At 44.6% G+C, this 21,637-nt stretch overlaps 1 protein-coding gene across 12 annotated transcripts in view; it reads right to left on the reverse strand.

Annotated features, from left to right (window-relative positions):
• Positions 1 to 21,637, reverse strand: part of magi2a (membrane associated guanylate kinase, WW and PDZ domain containing 2a) — a 65,458-nt gene that overhangs the window by 34,589 nt on the left and 9,232 nt on the right. For 10 of the 12 annotated variants that reach the window (XR_013767606.1, XR_013767607.1, XR_013767608.1 and 7 more), the window contains exons 4-8: positions 20,580 to 20,659; positions 6,829 to 6,886; positions 5,537 to 5,658; positions 4,001 to 4,336; positions 2,958 to 3,140 (exon numbers count right to left, since the gene is read on the reverse strand). Coding sequence is in view for 9 of the 12 variants with exons in the window: in XM_079183861.1 (XP_079039987.1) it covers positions 2,958 to 3,140; positions 4,001 to 4,336; positions 5,537 to 5,658; positions 6,829 to 6,886; positions 20,580 to 20,659 (779 nt within the window). In the remaining 3 variants the exon portion in view is untranslated. The remainder of the gene's footprint in view (positions 1 to 2,957; positions 3,141 to 4,000; positions 4,337 to 5,536; positions 5,659 to 6,828; positions 6,887 to 20,579; positions 20,660 to 21,637) is intronic. The other 2 variants (XM_079183863.1, XM_079183862.1) reach the window with 1 other exon arrangement.

Genomic DNA, 21,637 nt, shown 5'->3' on the forward strand with positions numbered 1-21,637 from the left:
ATCTTTCAATGTCCCATCCTAGAATATTCCTTATGACACATTCATCTCCGGCTAACGGGGTGTTCAAGAGTCCGTCGACATAACGAGAGGCCTCTGTGTGTGTGTGTGTGTGTGTGTGTGTGTGTGTGCGTCAGGTTAAATGAGGTGACGCTGGGTCCAAAGTGCACGACCGTCAGACGTGCAGGCGTGATTAGAATAACTAGTGCAGCGCTCGTTTAAAACGGGCCTTTTCTGAGCAGCGTGGCCCTCCGGTGTCAGCTTCACCCTCGACACTGACGCTTCCTGAGCAATACGCCCGCCAAGTGTGAAGTCGATGGGATTAACGGTTGTCGAGAAAAGTACTAATAAATGTGTCCCATAGATCTCCGGTCTCTCTTCCTTTATCCGTTCTTGAGTGAAGAACCGTTCGGCGGTGTAACAGCTAGTAGAGGAAAGCGCTCAACACTCTGCACAGTGTGAACACAACACACTACTCCTAATTATATCCCGCAGATCTCGAGAGCTCACACTCGACCTTGGGTCCTCAGCAACACGCGAGGTTGATTGGATGAACGGTTGTCGAGAAAATTCAAAGGACAAACATACGGACAGAGAACATTTCAGTTGGATGATAGGTAGATGAAGAGAAATGGATAAATGTCTGCTAAAGCTTTGGTCAATTTTGACACGTTAAAGCAACATGCATAGGGCTGTAACAAGAGCGATAGTTGCTTCCTTATAATACTGGAACAACTATCTCGACACTGCAAATTAAACAGTGATGTTTCTTTATGTACATGTCTTCTACACAGATCATTAAGGATGCTGACTATACTACGACATGAAGCTTTAGCCTCTGTCTTTCAGCGCTATATCATGGAGCAATGAGTGCATATTTAAGGAAATTTAAACAGTAAGTCAGCTGGAAACATTGAAAATCCAGGCAACCAACTCATGGAGCTAACGTTAGCATAATCTGCTAGCAACACCTCGTCATATTAGCCGAAAAAAAAAGGACCCAATGTCACTCACCAGAAGTGCTTTTTTGTCATTCTGAATCAAAATAAGTTGTTTGAATCTGACTTTTTAACTAATTTTAGTAACACTACAAAGGTTTGACACAGTTTGATGTGTAGATCACTTAAACTGTGTTTATAGAATATAAATATATTGAACGTTGTATTTGAACTCAGTGTCTTATCTTATACAAACAGAGCACACGCTGTAGTAACACTGTGAGTTACAGCAGTTAGACTCGCCACTTTGAAACATATTGTACCAAAAAACCCACTGAATTTTGTATTAAACTTTGCCTTTAGCATTTAAACTCGGCCTCTCTACTTCAAGCTAACGCAACTCAGCTCTGTATTCCACAAAAACATCACAGTTAACACATCACAAAACATCTCGCCTGGACAAAACGGCACTGCATGTGGTCATAAATCCGATAATCTAAAACACTTCTACAATAAGAGAACATGAACAAGTTTCCCCCCCTGTGGTGTAATCACGTGGTGGAGACAGCCAGGAGGGGTGACGGAAAAAGAAAAGTGGCACAAATTATATATCTGGAATTGTGAATTTCACACCTCTGTAGTCCTGGTTCTACGTCCGTGTGAGCCACTGAGTTACTGTGACCGAGCTAGCGCTGTTACTGCAGAAGTAGGACACAAAGTCTGGGGAGGCAAAGTGGGGGGATGGAGGCTGGATGGTGAGATAGAGATGGAGATGAGCTGAAGGGAGGAACGCAGTGGAGAGGAGAGGAGACGGGGGAGGGGAGGGGGGGAGAAGAGAGGGGAATTCTAAAAGAAAGAAAGAGAGGGAGGAGGGGATGAGGAGACTGACCCTGAAAATGTTTTATAAGCATCATTGTCAGGACAAGCTTTATTACTCATCAAGGGGTCTTGTTTTGGACCGCTGCACAGACAGACTTTAATGACTCAATGTTCTGCAAAAAGTCACAACGGAAATCTATTAGAATTCAAAAGCGCTTTAGAGGAGAACACTAGCTCGACTACAGAGCAAACTCCCAGACCAGCTTACTTTACGTGTGACACATGACCACCATAAGCTCCGCGTTGGCTCCAGAGTATACGGATAGAAACATCATAGCATGCTGACAAACCTGCTAGTTCCATTCCCTTGACCTTAAGTACTGCTGCTTCGTCCCAGTGTGTGTTTGTGTGCGTTTGTGTGCATATGTGCTGCAGTTCCACCCCCATCATGTGGCCGCAGCCAGGAGTTATGGTGCCCATAAAGTCCCTTTCATGATTAATGAAATGGAAGAACAAAACTCTGCAGTTGGTGCACAGGCATGCGCGCACACACACACACACACACACACACACACACACACACACACACACACACTCAGAGTTTACACAAGGCTAGCTTATCAACTTGCACCTGCACACACACATGCATGCATACAATGCGTGCGTTATGCATGTGCACTTGTTACCATGTGAACCGCGTACCGTGTTTGTATTTGGGTGTTTGTTTTGAATTTCACTATCTGCAGCCTGCAGAGCGTTAAAAAAGATGAAATGTGGGAAAATGTGGGGCTGGAAAAATTGGAGGTTTGCTGATAAATGGACCAGATGTGGAAAAAACACACATAATTGTCATGCTGACATTCACGGGGATTTCTGTAATTCTCTGGAAATTCTCTACTCGTTATGCATATAAACACCTGTGCTATCTAAATGTATGATGTGTGATCAAATACATGCCAGTCGTGTTTCAGGAGGAATGTCGTCATAATAAATTTAGCGAGGATAAGTTTCTTTTGTGCCTGTCGGGTTCTTGTTTATTGAGCTGCATGCAAAGGTTGTTCATTGACAGCGTGTGCTCTCATGTGGCCCTGTGTTTAGTATTTCACGCAGGCCGGGTATCACAGGAGTTCATGGTTGAATGAAAGAAGAGAAATGTGTATTTGTTGGTTTGCGCGAGAGATTTCGGCCGCGCCTGAGGCTTACCTGTGGCCATCTTCCCGTCAGCTGCGGCAGGCCCATCGGGGATAACACTCTTGACCTGGAGGAATTCGTCCGGCTCGTCGCCTCCGATTATAGTGAAGCCAAAGCCCATGTTGCTCTTTTGGAGTGATGTGGACAGGAAACTGCCTTTCAGCTGAGTGGGGTCCCGCGTGAACAGCGGCTTCTCTGTAAAAGGACACATAAACAAACAAAGTCACCGAATACAAACTGCTACCGCTGTGAATGCTTTATAGCAAAGGCTGGAAAAGGACCTCAAAGCTGGTGCAGGGCAGTGCTCACAGGGTGGGGGGGCATGGGGAAAGCTTATCCGGTAAGACATGGGTGTAGCCACAGGAAAAAAACTGGCAGGGCACGATCTTAACTGCGAACTTGGACAGAGGTGGGTCGGTGCGGTGCTGAAAGATGCAGGTGCGGCTACCGTGCAAAGGTACAAATGCAACATCCCTCCTGGTACACATACTGAACTTATATCCGTTCCTCTCTTCCCATGCTGGGACTTAGTGGGCAGAAAGGGTGCAGAGAGCGTCAGTGGTGCAGGTCTTCAGTCCCATCCCAAAGGCTACCCAGGGAGCAGCAGAATTTTGGAAAATGACATGCTGTCAATCAGGGAACAGCTCCAAGAGAAGATGGTTGAGAGGGTTTAGGGAGGAACTGGGGAGGGGGGGGGGGGTTCTGGAGGAGGGGCGCCGTGTGTAGGAATGAGAGGATCTCAGCCAACAAGCTTAGTTACACTCAACCAAGTCTCCCATCTTTTCACCTCGGAGGGAGACGAGGCTGGCGCGCTAGTTTACATCCCTTTGTTTGCCGTCACTGGTCCAGACATCGACTGAGTGATTACACTCTCTGCCTGCTGGCGCCGGGCGATTAGACGTGTCACGGTAAACGCTCGTCACTCAAATCCTCAAACTGCCTCAAGCGCAGAAAGCTTGCTTTGCGAGCTAGCATGCTTACAGCAAGTCAAACGAGCGCAGGCAGCCACGAGAACGACAGTCAGCCTCCCTTTGCTTCTCTCTTGGCCTACTTACTGACAAAGTGCCACAGGGAGAAGGGGCTACAGACGGGCTGCTCTAGCAGCACAGCGCAGGCGGAGGTGTGAAGTGGCTGACACTGCTGCTGCTGCTGGTGGTGGTGGTGGTGGTGTTGTTGGTGTTGTTGGTGGTGGGGGCACATATTCATCCGCCGAGTCAGGACACGCCGGAGCGGGGAGGCGTCGGCTGAGGAGGACGTGGCACACGCGGCGGCCCGGCGGCCCAGGGTTGGCGAGCGGGAGAGGTCGCCGAGGCTGTGGCAGCGCTCGGGCACCGCGCCGACCTGAACTCGGGGGGATCTGGGGAGGGTGTAACAGGGGCTGGCATCCTCCACTGGCAGCCAAAGTTTGGAGTGAAAAGGGAGGAGGAGGAGGAGGAGGAGGGAGGAGGTGGAGGAGGTCGGGATGAGGGAAGAGAGAGAGAGCCTCACTGGAATGTACACAAAGTGTAACCACGGAGACAGGCTCTCGACTCAGAGTGGCGGACTACTACGTTTCTATGGAAACAAACCTCCACTTCACGAGTCCAGACAGTTTTTATTCTTTCTAGCAGTGCATCCCACTGCTGTGGCTGCTGGAGAGTGAGCACTGGAATCAGGTAGCAACAAAACCGGTCATTAAACAAAATAATGAGGCACGTTTAAACCCACATCTTCACTATTCGCACGACAAAAGTATTGTCATCAGTCCCAATAGGATGCTGCTGTTCCTCCGACGCTTAACAATGCACTCATTGTTAAGCGCCTTTGCTGTCAATCAACGCAAAAATAGCCTTGTTCCTCACGAGAACTTGGGCTTTGTGGTAACAAGCAACATGGGTGCATCAAAATAGAATCCCGTATTGTTTCATATTGTGCACACTGTATTGATTTAAGACGGTCAATTCATGTGAAATGGCTCATTAAAAACATATATTCTGGTGTACAGATTTAAGTTCGCTGAGATGTTATATACAGTGAATGTTTTGTCAGTGATTTATGAATTCTGAAGTGGACATGAACATCTTTAATTATGGATCTGGCTTGTATGAATTTGCGGTGTTATGTCGGCCCATATTTGCAAGCAAAGCGTCATTCGTATAAATAATTCACGGCTGTCGTGAATGTGCCCCGTTACACATATCAAGTCAGAGCGGTTTGACTTGAGCAAAAGTTATTTAATTTGAAAGTTGTCATTGGTTAATTGCTGTCAGTTACACAATAAAAACTCACTGATTTCAGTGAAGTTAGTTTTCCAATTTGTAATAAATCCGTGTTATTATAAATATAATCCACCAAAATGTTTTTGACTGGAACTACTTACATCAGATTCTCTTCATTTTTAAATAGACGTGGTTATAATACATTTGAAAATGTGCAATACATCAATATATGAAGCTAATAAGAAACTTTCCGGGGATGTAAACAAATGACTGAAACTTAGAAAGGTAATGAAACGACTAAGCTAGACTTAGATATATCCTCCACAAACATACAGACAGTACGAGTATGTTCTCTATTAATGTGAAGTGAATGGGGTTCATCCGTGGTCTTACCTCTGTAGATGGTGGGAAGGGGCAGTGAGGACAGACCCTGGCTTTGCATCTGCTGCTGCTGCTGGAGTCTCCTTTTAGCCTCCAGGACTGGGTTCTCAAACTGGGTCCTTCTATTTATATGGCTGTGATGATAGAAAAACAAAATAAAAACAGAAGAGATTTCAGATTTCCCTCTCTCTACTGCTGCGTTTAACTTAGCCCCCCCACCCTCCGAGCAGAGATCAGATCTAAAACTCCTGGCACGACAGCAGCTATTGCTGTGATGATTAATTAAACGGGCGGTCCCACAGATTATGTAACAGAGCTGCAGAATGGCCTCGCTGAGTAAAAAAAAAAAAAGAACAAACGACCGACTCTGGGCTTTCCTTCCCGTCTTATGAGCAGAATTATGTGAATCAGACACTGGGAGGAAACACACACACACGGGACAGTGACTTCCTCTAACGTCCCACGTCGTTCTTAATTTAGTCTGCAACTTGGAAGATATAGTCAACGACTACAAATAATGTAATTCGCCAGCGTGAAATAATTAGTCATCGTTAGATACTTTTCCTCACTCTCTGAGGCTGCATTGTGCGCTCTCACACACACACACACACACACACACACACACACACACACACACACACACACACCGTCTTCCTCCTCTCTTTTATTTTAATGAACACCCCAGTATCACAGCGCTAATTACAAAACAGCTTGACTATATTTTTTACATTGTTACATAATTTCAAGGTTCTGGCGACTTCTTCTATGATATTTACATGACGACAAAGCGAGACAAGAAGAAGATCTGGAGAGAGGGGAGTGCCCATAAAGCACATAAGGCAGTAAGTAGTCAAGTGTCATTTCTTTAGCAAAGTCGAGCCAAATGACTCCCCCTGCATGTCTAAAAATAGAGCGCGAGGAGCATCCAGCCAAAAGAAATGACACCTCCGAACAGGGAGGGGACGTGCAGTTCAATACAGAGCACACGCTACTGCAGCAGTGGCTGTGAAGATGGTGAACAGACATGCAGAGACACACTGATCTCTGCTCATGAGCTACAGATATAGATGCAGACGCGTGTTTCCGACAGAAGGATCACACAGAAATATGGATAAGCACACAGAGACGAACAAACCCCCCCTGCAAACAAACAGCGAGCCGTCAGAAGGCAGACAGAGGGAGCAACCGCTTCCTGGCTGCAGAGCCATGTCTGCCGCGATAGGAATATGATTAATACAGCACCACCGGGCCACGTTGAGAAATCAAAAGCAAGCCGCTGCATATTAAAGATGTAGCCGACTTACTCAACATAGTAGCTGCCGTAAATGGGGTCATCGATTTTCTCCCAGCCGTACGGAAGCTCTGTGAAAAAAAAAAGAAAGAAGAGCACCAGTGAGAGGACAATAACGAAGGGGCTTGTTTATTCAATGAACTTGCAACAGAATATTGATCTTACATGAAAGCATCTTTGTGGCAGAATTAGTTTACAGCATCGCTTTACTGCCGGTAATTACCAGGGTTTCGATTGCGCGATAACGTGTTAACTGGAGGGCCGTTATTCACGCCTGTGAATATTCAGAAATCTTATCTTTTATAAAAAAAGAAAAGGGATGGCGACAAGACATGAGCTAAAAAACATCTAAATACATGTGTTTTCTAAGCAGCTTGTCACATTGATTGATTTAAAAGAGGCTATAGTCGCTCTTTTAAAGCTGCGCATCAGATGAACCCCTCGCCAAGAAAAAAGTTGCAAAATAACACCAGATGTTGATAGATCTAGTGCCGCATTTTAAATCAGTGAAATGTTTATGCTCTGCATGTTTTCTGTGATGTAAATATTGGGGTTTTGATGTGAGAACGTTGCCTAGTTTAACAGCTTTAAACTAGAACATGCACTAACCCTGAGCTTGTTGAACCTTCACCGTGTCAGCTGGTACACATTTCTATCGGTGATTAACAGTTAACAAATAGCACATGACAGTCACTTATTGTCAGATGACAGACGGATCAAAGAGCAGAAATGCTGTGAGGAGAATTTGAACGACGCGTATCAAAGTATGAATGTCAATGCTTCAACTTTGGATTTGTCGTTTTCAAAAAGGCAACAATGAGCACACTGACATGAAGCAAGCAGGATCTACAAGATTCATAGTGACTCATGGTGTACTGCCTTTGAAGGAAGAAGCAGTTTATTAATTAATACAATTTTGGAAGGAGACATCATTTCTTTCAAATCTGTTCCAGTCCACTCAAAGATCACTTCACACAACCACTTTGTGCAGTTTTGTTCTTCCTGTAGGATCAATGTTTCGTAATCCGTTGTCCAAAGTCATGTTGGTTTACATTTTAAACGTACCAACAGGACTACGAGTCTGCAGTGTCGGAGGCTCTGTGACACAGTAACAATGTCTAGCGGTTCATATTTACCTGTTATCATGCTAACATTTGCTAATTGGCAGTGAACACAAAGTGCTCATGAGGCTGAAGGGAATGTCCAATAGTCTTGTAGGTTTTTGTAACAAACTGATGGAATTGAAAAGTGTAATGATCACTAAAGTCATTTTAATATATTCTCTAGGGACCTCAAACATCTGTAGCAGATTTCACAACAGTCTACACAATAGTTGTCGATTTCACTCAGAACCACAAATGTCAACTTGTTAGTGACTCCAGAGGAAAAGTCAGGGGATCACTAAGTTCATCCTCTGGGAACCAGGAACCTCTGAACAGAATGTCATGGCAATCCATTCAACAGTTGTTGAGATATTGTACGTCTGGACCAAAGCGGTGGACCGATGAATCGACGTTGTCCTCAATAGAGTCAAGTCGCTAGCGTAGCTAAAAAGTAGCTGCTCAGAGGCAGTGAATAGCTTTGACTTGGCTTTTCCAGAGCGGCCTGCAACTTTTCCAAAGAACTGTATGAAGTCAAGGTCATAAGACATTCCTGCTCTCTCAGCCTCTTTCGGTGTGTGGACTGTACTGCTGAACACGCCGCCTTTGTTCTCAGTGATCAAAGCTGAACTTCCTCAAGCCGCTCACAGTCGTCAGTCACACAGGACAGGATTTTCAAAGCTGCCCTCTCCTCTTTCCTTCGCCCACAGCTCCCTGAACAAACACGGCTCTTCAAAAACACGTCTAGAAGGAAGTCTAGATGTTTGCTTTCCAGGATAAGAGCAATTTGCATTAAAAGCATATTCCCAAACGGTGATGTTTTAAGCATAATAGTGTGATCATTCAAAACCAAGTTGGGGGACACAGCTCCTGCTGGTGTAGCATCTAAGCTGAATCTAGCACCAGAGCTCGGGGACAGCGTGTTCCAGTGCAGCCCAGCTGCTGTGCAGACCGGCTTTGATTAGTGACAACGTGAAGTTAATCAGGATGAGAGCGGAGATAACGGCGGAGGAAACGCTTCCTAATCAGACAGGGAAGCACCGGACGAGCTCAGCCTGCGAGAAACACACACAGAACAGCCATACACAAAAGGACCCAACATGGTCATTGCATACTATTCCTTATTACTACCTGGCCTAGTTTACGGACTCAAGAGATAGCGGCGCACACTCCCATCCCTCCCACACATGGCGGAAATATCACGACAATGCTGGTGCATTGCTCGTGCACGTGCCATATGCTTCTCTGAACCCCCTTTCCCCATCCCCTCAAAACAAATGATTAAACTTTCAGTAGGACGGACTATTTTCTGCCTGTGCACTCACTAAAAGGCACACACACACACACACACACACACACACACACACACACACACACACACACACACACACACACACACACACACACACACACACACACACACACACACACACACACACACACACACACACACACACACAGACGCGCGTGGTTGTGGGTGATATAACAGCGCGCTGCGAGCAGGTTGACAGCCCACGGGAATACCTCCTGTGAACATTCCTTAACCCCATCTCCACTCATTAAATATGAAAGAGAGTGTTTCATGTTCTCACCTTTACTGGGCGCCACACACACACACACACACACACACACACACACACACACACACACACACACACACACACACACACACATTACGTTACTTACTTTACACGAGCACACACTGACCCTCCCCATCATTTTGCATATGCACACACACAGACGCACACAAATGCGGGAGATCAAAGGGTTGTCGTGCATTTCAGCGGACTTCCTGTGAAAAGCCTTTTCTATTAAAATGTCCACAAGAAGAGCAGCAGGAAGCCAGACATGTCTCCGCTTTCAGGAGAAGGGAAGACAGACTCGACAAACGAAGCTCCTCAAAACACCAAGAAAAGAACCCTCTGGTTTGTTACAACGTCTTGTGTTCCATTCGTTTGGCTCGCTCATTCCTGCTACTCTGAGAGAGAACATTGTTTAATAAATGTCTAATATCTTTCTAATACGTGCTTCATGTTGTTCTTTCACATAACTCAGACGATAGAAGTAGAAACAAATAGGCTCAAATCATTCAAAGGGACAAACATGTGAGGGTACCTGATTATATTCTCTATCTTTTAAAGGGGTCATTGGCTGAAAAAAAGTTGAGAACCTTTGATCAAAATCACTATTCTTCTTGGGAGTTGAGGCCAAAAATGAGAGAAAAAGATGCTTAGAAACTCCAGAAAATGTGAAAAGAAGAAGACATAAGTTGTGGTGAACCTTCTGCAGCCACTTCAAATCAAGATCATTTCACTTTGAAAAGAAAGAAACAGTTGATTCAGAAGAAACCAGATGCTGTGTTGCTGAGCTCAATGCACTCTCAGGGTTTTGCTGCTGCAGCTTTACTTGGTCTGGTGTGTAGTAGCTTGCGGTGGCTAATGTTAGCAGACATTACTGAGCCCTGATCACGAGCTTTATGTCTCTTCTCCACTGCTAACTCTTTTAGAATTGAATGCCAGACACATGATCCTGTAGTTGTTACTCGTGGCCACTATTCCGCAGAACTGCCTTTCATGTGGTGTAATTGCAGCAGAGACTCACATGAACACGTACACACCACGGAACGCTGTTGCTTGCACTGAGCGGTGTGCTGATAAACGCTGGACTTGGGAGGATTGTCTCTTTGCTCCCTGTCGCTTGTTTGGCTCCGCTGAGTGTCGTCTATAACCTCTCTGTCAGCAGCCAGCGATGGAGAGCTAACTCGGGACAAGGAGAGTGTGTGTGTGTGTGTGTGTGTGTGTGTGTGTGTGGCACAGAAAGCCAGCACTGCTTATCACCACCATGCTGCATGCGTCCACGGAGGAAATGTCAAGCCGGTGTGAAATTTCCAGGTAGGAAAATGATGGAGCCCCCGAAGCGAGCGGAAAAATGTTTGCAATCTCAAGTCATGCTACAGCATCCATCCTGCAGTCACAGGTGGAGGGCCATTTACTGCCAGCAGGAGGCATCCTGGCATCTTCCCCACGTTTTCTCTCCCCCAGCGCCACTCAATGGTATCTCTCCTCTTCACCTTATTTCCCCTCCGTCTCCATCGCTACTTCTTCCTTCCTCGAGTATCCTCCCATCTCTCACGCGGTCTCACAGTCAGAGCCGGCCTTTTTGGAAGTTTCATGCTCACAAGTTTGTGCATTTTTTATTCTGTTTTTTTCTCTTTTTTGGGGGGCAAACCACACAGCCCGCAGACACTGCACTGATTTACTCGTGTCCTGTTTCCTTTCGTTCTTCTCATCCATCCGAACCGAATCATTTCCAGTGATTCAAGCCTTTTGAGGTCACCAAAGAAAATATGAAAGTTCTTTTTTTCTACCGGATGCTGAACTGTTCCGTTCACGCAGTTCAAGCAGCGAGTTTACTGTGAAAAACACATCACGACCGATTAATTAAAGTGTGGGCGGGTCCATATGAGCAAAAACATCCACTGGCCAAGGTGTGATGTTTAGGGAACACTGATTTGAGAACACACATTTGGCAGCACACACCAAAGAAATATACAACAAATAAAACGTCCCAACACATTTAACAGTGGGCTGCTGTTTTGAGCAGTGGTTCACACTCACCTACTGCAGAGCTCTTTCTTTGCAAGCACAATCCAACCTCAATTATCTAAACCTCAAACTGAAAGCTACGCTGAAGTCTCTGAAATGCCACCACAGACAAAAGAAAATGTGCCAAAGCTCCAACACTGGCCATAATTATCCCAGTCTCCTTTCTCAAATGTCACTGAAATCACAGATTCAGATTTGATGGTAGAATAACTATGATTTTGATATCTCATAACATGAAATGAACAGTGCACACTGGTTGGCTACAAACCTTTTTGGGCTAGAGGTCTGGTGAGCTCACTTCTCTACCCCCCCCCCAGATTTTTTGACATTTTCAAACATGCAATTTATCAGACTTCCCACAGCGCCTACTGGATACGTTTTTCACATATCCTGCACAGCAGTACTTCCCAACACCTTTCATTTCCATGTGTTGAACTCTTTGTGCCAATGAATTCTGGTAGGAGGTGGTCTAACGGGCAACTTGAGGATAGATTTTCTGATGAGACGAGAACAAGAAGGCGTCATCGCTAAGGCTGCGTTCTCACCGTCACAGGAGAGAAACAGGAACATGTCAGAAAGCTGTTGTTAACCGAGTCTTTCACATCGAGGCTCATAAGATACGTGAATGTTCAATGTCCGTGTGGTAAGTGGCTGAACGAAGCTGGTGACAGCTACTGATGGGACAGCGAGCTTGAAAGGGAGTCGGCTGCAGTTCAGTCATACAGTAGAGCAGCATCAGACCAAACAGCTGGCGATTAACTGGTTGGTTAACATACAACACTTATGGAGATGATACGGATGCATTCCTGGACCGGCCACGGTGTTGGCAGGGAGAAGACTGAAGGGGCATGACGGCGATCACCATTAATCTATCACGATATCGCAAACACATGCTTTCTAGCGCGCAAAACTTCATGTAACTAGATGTTGTGCAAAGTGTACGTCTGATGCATCGCTATATTATCATTAATAGTTATATTTGATATTTTTTAGTATGGGCTTGTTTTTAATAATAACGCCAGCAGACCCCATGAGCGAAATGAGGTATCACATGCAGGCACTACAGAACCTGCTGCCCGCTTGCCCCAACAGAACATTAATACACCCAGACCACCTGTGAATTTAATTCCCACCATGTTCAACGTGATATATAGCGGTGTTTGCAGAAAAATGAAGCCATTTATTTTAAGATTAGCCAGGGTTGCAGGTCCACCTTGAAAGATCAGCAGAAATGTTCCTGGTGGAAACCTCAGCTAACCGTCTGAGGCTCCAAACAACCCCGTCTGTATAAAAAGCAAACACGGCAGAGAGCTTGATGACGCCGTCTTTTGAATCTTCTATAATTTTATTCTCATCACTGGTATTTTGTCTTCTCAGGAACCACAGGCAGGCCGTGCTAAAGTTACTGATTGTGTCTCAGACATGATATTTTCTGTGGACTTGAAAGTGCTGATGAACAGAAGTCGATATTTCCTCGGTCAGTACAAGCTGTGATTTATAAACTCGGCTATCTCCTCAGTCAACAAAAGGACCATTTTCCCATATATGTGCAGATATTCACTCTCCTGCCGGTCACAATCAAAAGCACAATCAACAAAGCTGTAAAAGAAAAAGACGCTGGCCGGCCCTGTCACATGCAATATTCCCCGGCGTCGCTGAGCTTGTTGTTGGTTAAGCACGAGCTTCTTTTGTTTCACTAGAGGGGGGGGGGAGTGGAGTGGAGTGAAGAACAAATGGTTGTTTAAGGGACAGAGGCTGGAGCAGCACGCGCACGATGAACCTTTTTATCACCTGAAGGCCACCGTAGTTCTCCAACGTGCAGGCACTGCATGCTCAGTACTCGCATATGTTACTACTGCCACTACATAATCAACATGCCAAGGCTCCCTGAGGACAAGTGCACAGGCTAATAGGTGTCAGATAATCATATATCGGTTTCCAGTGTGATAAAACTACACAGGCTGGGACAGGGTTTGACACAGATTGATGCACTGAGAGATACCCTCATATTTTCACATCAGAAGCCACCGGGGAAAAGGCTCATGGTTCAAGTCTTTTAGAAGATCATTAACAAACCAATACATCTCCACCGTGACAGGAAAAGTCAATGCAACAGCCACGGCGCTGACAACAAATCAGTTAATTGCGTCACTTGCTGGCAACAGTGTTCTCTTCACGGTGTGTTGTGCTCCATTTCAATGAGCTTCAGTGTTGGTTTTTTTTCCTGTTAAAAAGCACCTGCGCTGCGGAGAAATGCATGTCCTTACGTTCCCTCTACCGCACGGTCCCACTGGTCCCCGTCTCAGAGCGAGCAGACAATAGTTGAGCTCCAGAATGAAAATGAGAAGAAAAAAAGAAAGAAGAAGAAGAAGCTGAATTCACAAGCTTGTAGCTTATCAGGACATTCCAGGGACAGAAGGAGACGTACTGAACTGTGACCTGGCACTTATTCTCTCCTCTTTTGCCTCCAAAGTTCTGGTGTATTTGGGGAGCTCGATGTGAAAAAAAAACAGACAACAACTTACAGCTGCACACAAAAACGCACATACTTTCTCCTCTTCGGCTCTCCATCTGCACTATTGCTCTGCCGAACCCTCTCACTGTCCCTGTGGAGTCAGGGGTGGAGCAGAGAAAGTGCTTTCTTTGTGAGACCCTTTTGTTAGGTCTTAAATTATGTAAAGTAGCTTCTTTTATAACGGCTTCCTGGATGCTGTCGATTAGACTAAATTATGTATTAAGCTGAATTGGATTCAACAAATTTCTAACTCAATTAGAGTCAAAACAGACAAATACTTTAAAAAAGATAAATATCGGATGGTGGTGTTAAAAGCAATTACATGCTTTAAATTGCTGAAGTCAAATTGTCTTCCAACATACTGATCGGAAAGACAATTTGAGCATAATCAAATTCTAACACACGAAATTGCATCAAATTAGGCAGACAGGTGGGAAATGTGGATGAAATCCTCTCACACTGTACAGTAATTGTGTAACCGTTGAAAGAATCACTTGATTAGTAAATTGACAGAAAACTAAACTGCAACAAGTTTGACAATCAAGTACATCTTTAAGTCAAGAAAATTTGACAAATTATAATCAAGGTTTCTGCTTCGTTCAACGTGAATATTTATTTTTACAATAGCCAAATGAACATTTTCGGGTTTTGGACACGTTTGAATGTGTGCTGTGGGAGAATACAAAGAGCATCTTTTGATATCACCTGTGATGCATGTATCACAGGAACTTGGTTGTAAATAAAATAACCAGATGGGATTTAGCACTGCTGTGCAGTATATATTAAAGCTACTAAGAGGAACTTTCAAATTGGGTTGATTTTGGCGGCCCCTGTGGACAAAACCGGTAGTGTTTCTGAGCACCAGATTCCCTTTCCTCATTTTACAGTCTGCCCCGCTCAGGCCTGGTTCTGGTTCTAAATCCTTAATACAGTTCACAAATATATAAGATATAGTTTTATTTAAAAGAAGGCTCAGCAACTTCCCCAAAACAGCTGGGCTCTGTAGTTTGTAGCAAACATTACTCAAACAAGAGTAAGCAGCGTGTTTGTCACGGACTATTTTTATACTGTGGATTAATACATGTTTGGTGCTCTGCAGTATTTGGAGTATTTTTGGCAGCAGGACGGTGTATGTGGGATCAAAATAAACTGATGTGCCAACGTTAACGGTAATGCAGCAACATGTCACCCAGTGCATGTGCATGAGCTTTCAATAGTTTTTGCACGACAATGGAAATCTGTGGGATACGCTACAGTATATCAAGGTTTGGCAACATAAGTAATACACGTTAGGATCAATTCATATTTGTATTGTGTGAAAAAGATGGTCAACATTATCCTTGAACTGGAACGCGGCCAGAAAGACCTAGAAAGTCATACATCTTGATATTACGACAACCAAATTCCACACAATGCGGAACCTTATATCAAGATCTTGACATCATGTTGATTTATTAGTATATCAGTTGGCTTGGATGTAGTTAAAACAATCCATTGCTGCTGATCCACACACTCACACACTGACAGCTAATTCAGCATGCACGCATCCCCCGCACACACACACACACACACAACTGCCACACAGACTTTTTGAATCCTCCTTCCAATCTCCAGGCCTCAGGCATGCTCTGCTGGGGATGTTCTCAAAATACACCCATCAATCACTTTGCGGACAGCTTCGCCTGGCCCTCCCCGCTACTCCTCGCGCCTGCTGCAGGAGTCTCAAGGTGAAGGAGGGCGCTGCGTCTCTCCGTCTATAATCACTCACCTGTAGGACTGCACACACACACACGCACCGTGGAAAGAGTGTGTTCTTGCATTCAGTGTCCCCTAAAAAAAACGTCCTGCACCCCCCCTCAAAAAGAAAAATCACAAAAGGTTCCACTGAGCTGGCTAAAAGTACAACTGGGCGAACAGGAGAGGTGACATTTCCAAAACTGGAGCCTTGCAGCGTCCACATGGACATACATGATGAAGTATCGGTGGAACACACACACACAGAGGGCGGCTTTTTTTAACTGAGAAACAGAAAATAGAGTAAAAACACCGGCCCTGCTTTATGTGGAGAGAGGACAAGATGGGAGCCCAACGCCAGCCTGAGAGAGACCAGAATAACTTTTGCCTGTGAAGCTCCTCACATGACCAGAATGTAATTACACGTCCAGGTTTGGTGCTGTCTGTTTTCATACGAGTGCAAGTCTGCTGGGACACAGGCAGACAGAAGACAAAGGATGCTGTAATACGATTAAACGCCTTCAAACCTGAGCATCATCAAAGTTAGAATCCCTCTATGTGACTACGTTTATTCATATACTGTACACACCGGTGCTGTGTGTGCTTAGCGGTTTTTTTTTTCCCAGATGTCGTCTGATGAAACATGCTGAAATAGTGACGAAAAAACATCTTCAGAGTTTTGTCTGATTTTAATTCACTTGTCAGGGGGATTCTCGCTACCTGCTTTGGCATACCTGAGGTAAAAAACAGTGAAGCAACAACGGGCGCGCTTGATTTTCTTTCTTTCTCAGCCAACAAATATTTGGCAGGCCGGGGAAAGGGGGGGACGAGCAACTTTAAGAGTGGAGGGGAGAATAAAAGCAAACAGCGAGGTTCTGTTTGCCTGTCCTAGTTCTACTCGTCCACCATAACAAGAAGAGGAGACAGGAGGACAAGTGGGAGGGAGACGGATACGGAGGTATAGGGAGAGAAGGTGGGAAAGATGGAGGCAGAGGAAAATATATAGTGTGAGTTATGTAACAACAAGGCGTCTGTGATGTCAACTGCTCCGTCTTCAGTGGAGCCGTCGCTCCTTTGAACGCGCAGGAATGAGCGCGCTGAGCCGAACACACATTTTTTTTTCACTGAATCTGTTTGTATGTGTTGCAGCTGACATTCAACATGAGAGAGAACAAGTTGTCTTTACCAGCGGTGGAAGCGTTTACTCACCTACTGCATTTAAGGACAGTTTGGAGGTACTTTACTTGAGCATTTCCATATTAGACTTCTTTATACTATAATTCTATAATATTTCAGAGGGAATTATTGTACTTTTTACTCCACTTTCTTTGCTACAGCTATCATAAAAAAATATTAAAATATGTGAAGAGGGTAAAATAAGCTCCACCTCCGAAGACAACAGTACATGCGGCTTAATGTAATAATCATCCAATGATATTATATAAAAAAATACAACAAGACCGACCGAACTTAGTGCGGTCGTGCGCACACAGTTTTGTGCAATGAAGGATTATTACCAACATTTTGAACACTTTTGAATTTTAGCTCAAAATAAAGTAGTTTATATAATCTTTAAAGGTACATTTTCATGAGAATACTTACATTTTTGACAGCAGAAAACATGGTTTTCTTTTTATTGGAGTATTTTGTGGTGTTGCGAAATCTAAGTAAAGGATCTAAATACTTCTTCCACACCTGGTCTTTACTGTGCACCACTGTGTGTTCAACTCCACACTTAATACTCTCGCTCTCCTCCTCTTCCTCCTCCTCCTCTGAGCCTGTTGTCCCGTCACAGCTCACCGACTCCACCCTGCAATCCTGTTAGCGCTTATCAGAGCATGGCTCGGGTCCAAACACGGACTCACACGTCTACCTTTTCCACCAATCAATAGCGAATTTACAGAGGCAGCTTTTCTCTCCCTAACTGAGCTCAGCTCTCGAGGGTTGGCTGGAGCCACGGGGCTTTGGAAGTTTTTGCAGGGAACAACACACCTCTCATGTGGCTGCTCACACAAACCTCTTAAACTGTAAACACACTTTTACTGCAGACAAGTCAAGAAGACGCGAACGCTGAACATCTGGGTAAACGCAGAGGAGAAAAAACGGAATGATTATGTCATTAAACAAACCCCCTGAATTGATGTGAGAACAAGAAATCTTTAAAATCAGAAACAAACATCCCTCTGCAGCCACGCTAGCAGCTCTGTGAAGCTGTACTTACACAGTGATGCTCTGAGCTAAACGCTAACCTCGCCATGTTAGCACGCTCACAATAACAATGCTAACATGCTGATTTTAGCAGGTGTAACATTTTGCATCTTAAGTTAGCGTGTTAGCATGCTGTAATTAGCTCTACAACTGAGGTTGACGGTTATGTCTTCAGCTTTGCAGGGATTTGCACATAAAACAAAGTATTGGATGAATTTAAGTGAACCTGATGGAGCTAAACCAAACGGTAACGGATCACCAAAGTTATTACAATTCATCTTCTAACCTGGTCTAGTCTATGGCCGTGAGATATTCAGTCTGGACCACAAAGGATGACCAACAGACAAGCTAAAACGTTTATTTTTGCACAAAAAAAGCAAAAGAAACCTTTATTTCCAGACAGTCAGCACCAACTCACTCAGAGTGTGACAGAAAATGATGAATATCTATTGGCCCAACAATGGTCATGTGTGTCTCCTTACAGACCAGCAGCCACCCTTAAGCACTACATTCTAGGACTAACTGGATTAGTTGCCCAACCAGATCAATAACAGTCCCCACAAATATCAGCACACCTCTCCTGGTGGAGTGTCCTTGGTGGATAAATAGGATTGGAAGTGCTGGAGATAAAAGGCAAAATCTAATTTTGAGTAATTCCTCACAGGCGTCTCTGTCTTTGTTTCTCTGTCATTTCATCATGTTGGAGATCTGTCTCCCTTCAATGTCTTGAGATTGAGAGGGAACGGGGAGATTCAGCGACAGCACTTTTGAATAAAATGCAAGATCAGGGAAGTAATCCTACTGCAAAGATAAAACAGCCAATGTGTCAACAGGAAGCAGTGCCCGTGTTTAATGCCATCACACACAGTGCAAATGTTTTCAGACCAGGTGCCATTCCATCCTCCTCTCACTCTATCTTGCTGCAGTCAAACGGCGTCTGCAAACACCTCTTAACATTTGCTTTGTCCAGGCAGCAAACCCTCCGGGTCAGAAAAGTGAAGCTAATGCAGAAACTTACAATCTCTCTACTGGCTATCAGGAGGAGACTTCTCTGGTTGCAAAAACAACTAACTAACTAACTAACTAACTAACTAACTAACCCTAACCCTCAGATATGATCCTCTGTGAGACTGTAGTCACTTAGTCAAAGTGGTTCTTAGAGCTAAACGCTAATGTCAGCATGCTAATTTGCACCCAATGCTAACATGCTGATGTTTAGCAGGTGTAGCGTTCACCATATTCACCACGTTAGTTTAGCGTGTTAGCATGCTAACATTTGCTGATTAGCACTAAACACAAACTACAACTGAGGTCGATGGGAATGTCATTGGCTTTGCAGGTATTTGGACATAAAAGCAAAATACTGGACACATCTTAACTTGACGATGGTGCTAAATGGATTGTTAAGAGATCACCAAAGTTATTACAATTCATGTTGTTGGGAACACAACTGTCTGTACCAAACTTCACGGCAAACAATCCACTAGTTGGTGGACTGACTTTGTTTTATTTCAATGGAAATGGAATCATTTGGGGTTTTGGGCTGTTAAGTCAGTGACTGAATAAGCAGTTTGATGGCATCACCTTTGGGTCTGGGAACTGAACATTCAACTAAAAACGTAGCACAATGATTAATTGATGATAATAACAATAATTAGCTGCAGCCCCCACTCGACCCACACACACCTGGCACACAAGGCAGGTTGAAGCGAAAGCAAAGAGTCGTTTGAAAACAGTTTTCAGGAGCGCTTGTCCGTCTCTCTGTCTGCTCGTGTGTGTGTGTGTGTCAGCGCCAAATGTATTTTTAGAGAAACTCTATCCGTGTGGTTACACCTTTACCAGGAATATGCACACAAACTCCCCCACCCTCCCACCATGGACATACACCAAAACACTCACTCAGACTCACAAAAAACACACAAACCCCCCCCCCCCCCTCTCTCTCTCATTTCTTATTTGTTGTCTCTGTCCATCTCCAAAATCCAGCCCTACTCAGCTCCACTACCTCCCCGTCTATAACTCAGGCGATATATCTCCTCTCGGTCGCACACATAAAGAAAAGACGAATGGGGAAGTGGGGAGTGGGAGTGAGGGCGAAAGAGATAGATGACACACTCGTATTTATGTACGCTCGTCTAGAAACCCGCTGCATTGACATTCATCCTTCTCCTTTCTTTCTGGTGTGTGTTTGTCGTGTGCGTGGGCGGGTGAAGGACACTCCACATCTCCCTGAGTATAAAGAAGTCTTTGTAACCTCCATTCTCTCTGGACCCGGGCTTTAAACACACATATCACCGGGCTTCCTATCCCCAGCGACGGGTGTTGACACACACACACACACACACCAACATTTTCACTGCATAACTCCTAAAAAAAAATAAAAAAATCCTTCGCCGGCTCACAAGAATCGGCAAATGTCCCTCAAATGAACTGAAGTCTCGTACGAAATCATCTCACTATGCATCTCGTCAAATCAACAGGCAAAGGTTTAAACCTTGAAAGATTTATGCTGTGGGGAACTTGTGCAATTAAAATGTATGAACACGAGGAGCAAGGAAATGAGAAGGAAAGGAAAAATAGAAGATAAAGACGCAGTACTCACCATCCTCTTTGCATTCCTCGGGCGGCTTTGCCTTCTTGGCTAGCCTCGGGTCCAGCCACGATGTTGTCTTGGTGTTGTGGCTGTGAAGAGACGACAGAAAGAGAGAGAGAGAGAGAGAGAGAGAGAGAGAGAGAGTGAGAGGGAGTGTGATAGATGGCGAGAGAGAGGAGACTTGGCAGAAAAAGAGAAGGAGGTCGGTGGATTCTTAATTCGGCCGGAGAATCATTTCAGAGAGGAAAGATGAGACTCCCTTGTGTGCCTACCTCTAAAAAGGTGACGACAAACAAAAAAAAAAAGCTTTAAGTTAACAAAATGGCAATCAATACTTTTAATTTGCTTACTGTGTCTCATTAGCAGGCAGAGGAGGAGGGGAGGGGAAGGTGAAGGAAAAGATAGAGGAGGGGGGGACTGAGGGAGTAATGGAGGGGAACAGCTGTGAGCTTGGCAGTTTCATCCAAAGCCTCAGGCAGAGAGCTGGATCTAGATCAGTTATGATGTGCCAGGGAAACCCGATGCACCTCCACAGTTCAACTGAAGCTGTGGAGCCACAATGGCCTCCCTTCATGGTGACAGTAGGGAGGTGCACACAAAGTGCCAGCGGTAAAGAAACTGAGGTGAGGAGACGCAGGAAGATGATCCCGTAAAGAAGCGTCCTGGTATCTTTGTTCTTTTCAACACTTTAAAGGTCTGCACATGTTAACTTAAACTTATTAACCAACAGAATTTGTTAAGCAGACAGATCATGGGAATGCACTAATGACAGGAATAACAATCTATGTAAGAAAACAACAACAAAGCTCAAAAATATGAATCTATACAGATGTTAGAGCTGCGTTAATTATGTTTTTTTGCCAAAGCAGAGCTGAAAACTAGCTGAAAGCACAACATCTCATATAGTACCACTTTATAAAGTTGTCCTGGTGAAGGAGTTTTACACAACATGGACAAAATTCAAAATTCACAGTAATCTATTTCACCCAAAAACAGAAATGTCAACCTCGTGGTGGCACCATGGCGTTGAGACATGTCTCCAAAACGTTGACCTAATGGTGGCGCTA

The sequence above is a fragment of the Pholis gunnellus genome (assembly GCF_910591455.1).
Source record: "Pholis gunnellus genome assembly, chromosome: 22".
NCBI lineage: Eukaryota > Metazoa > Chordata > Actinopteri > Perciformes > Pholidae > Pholis > Pholis gunnellus.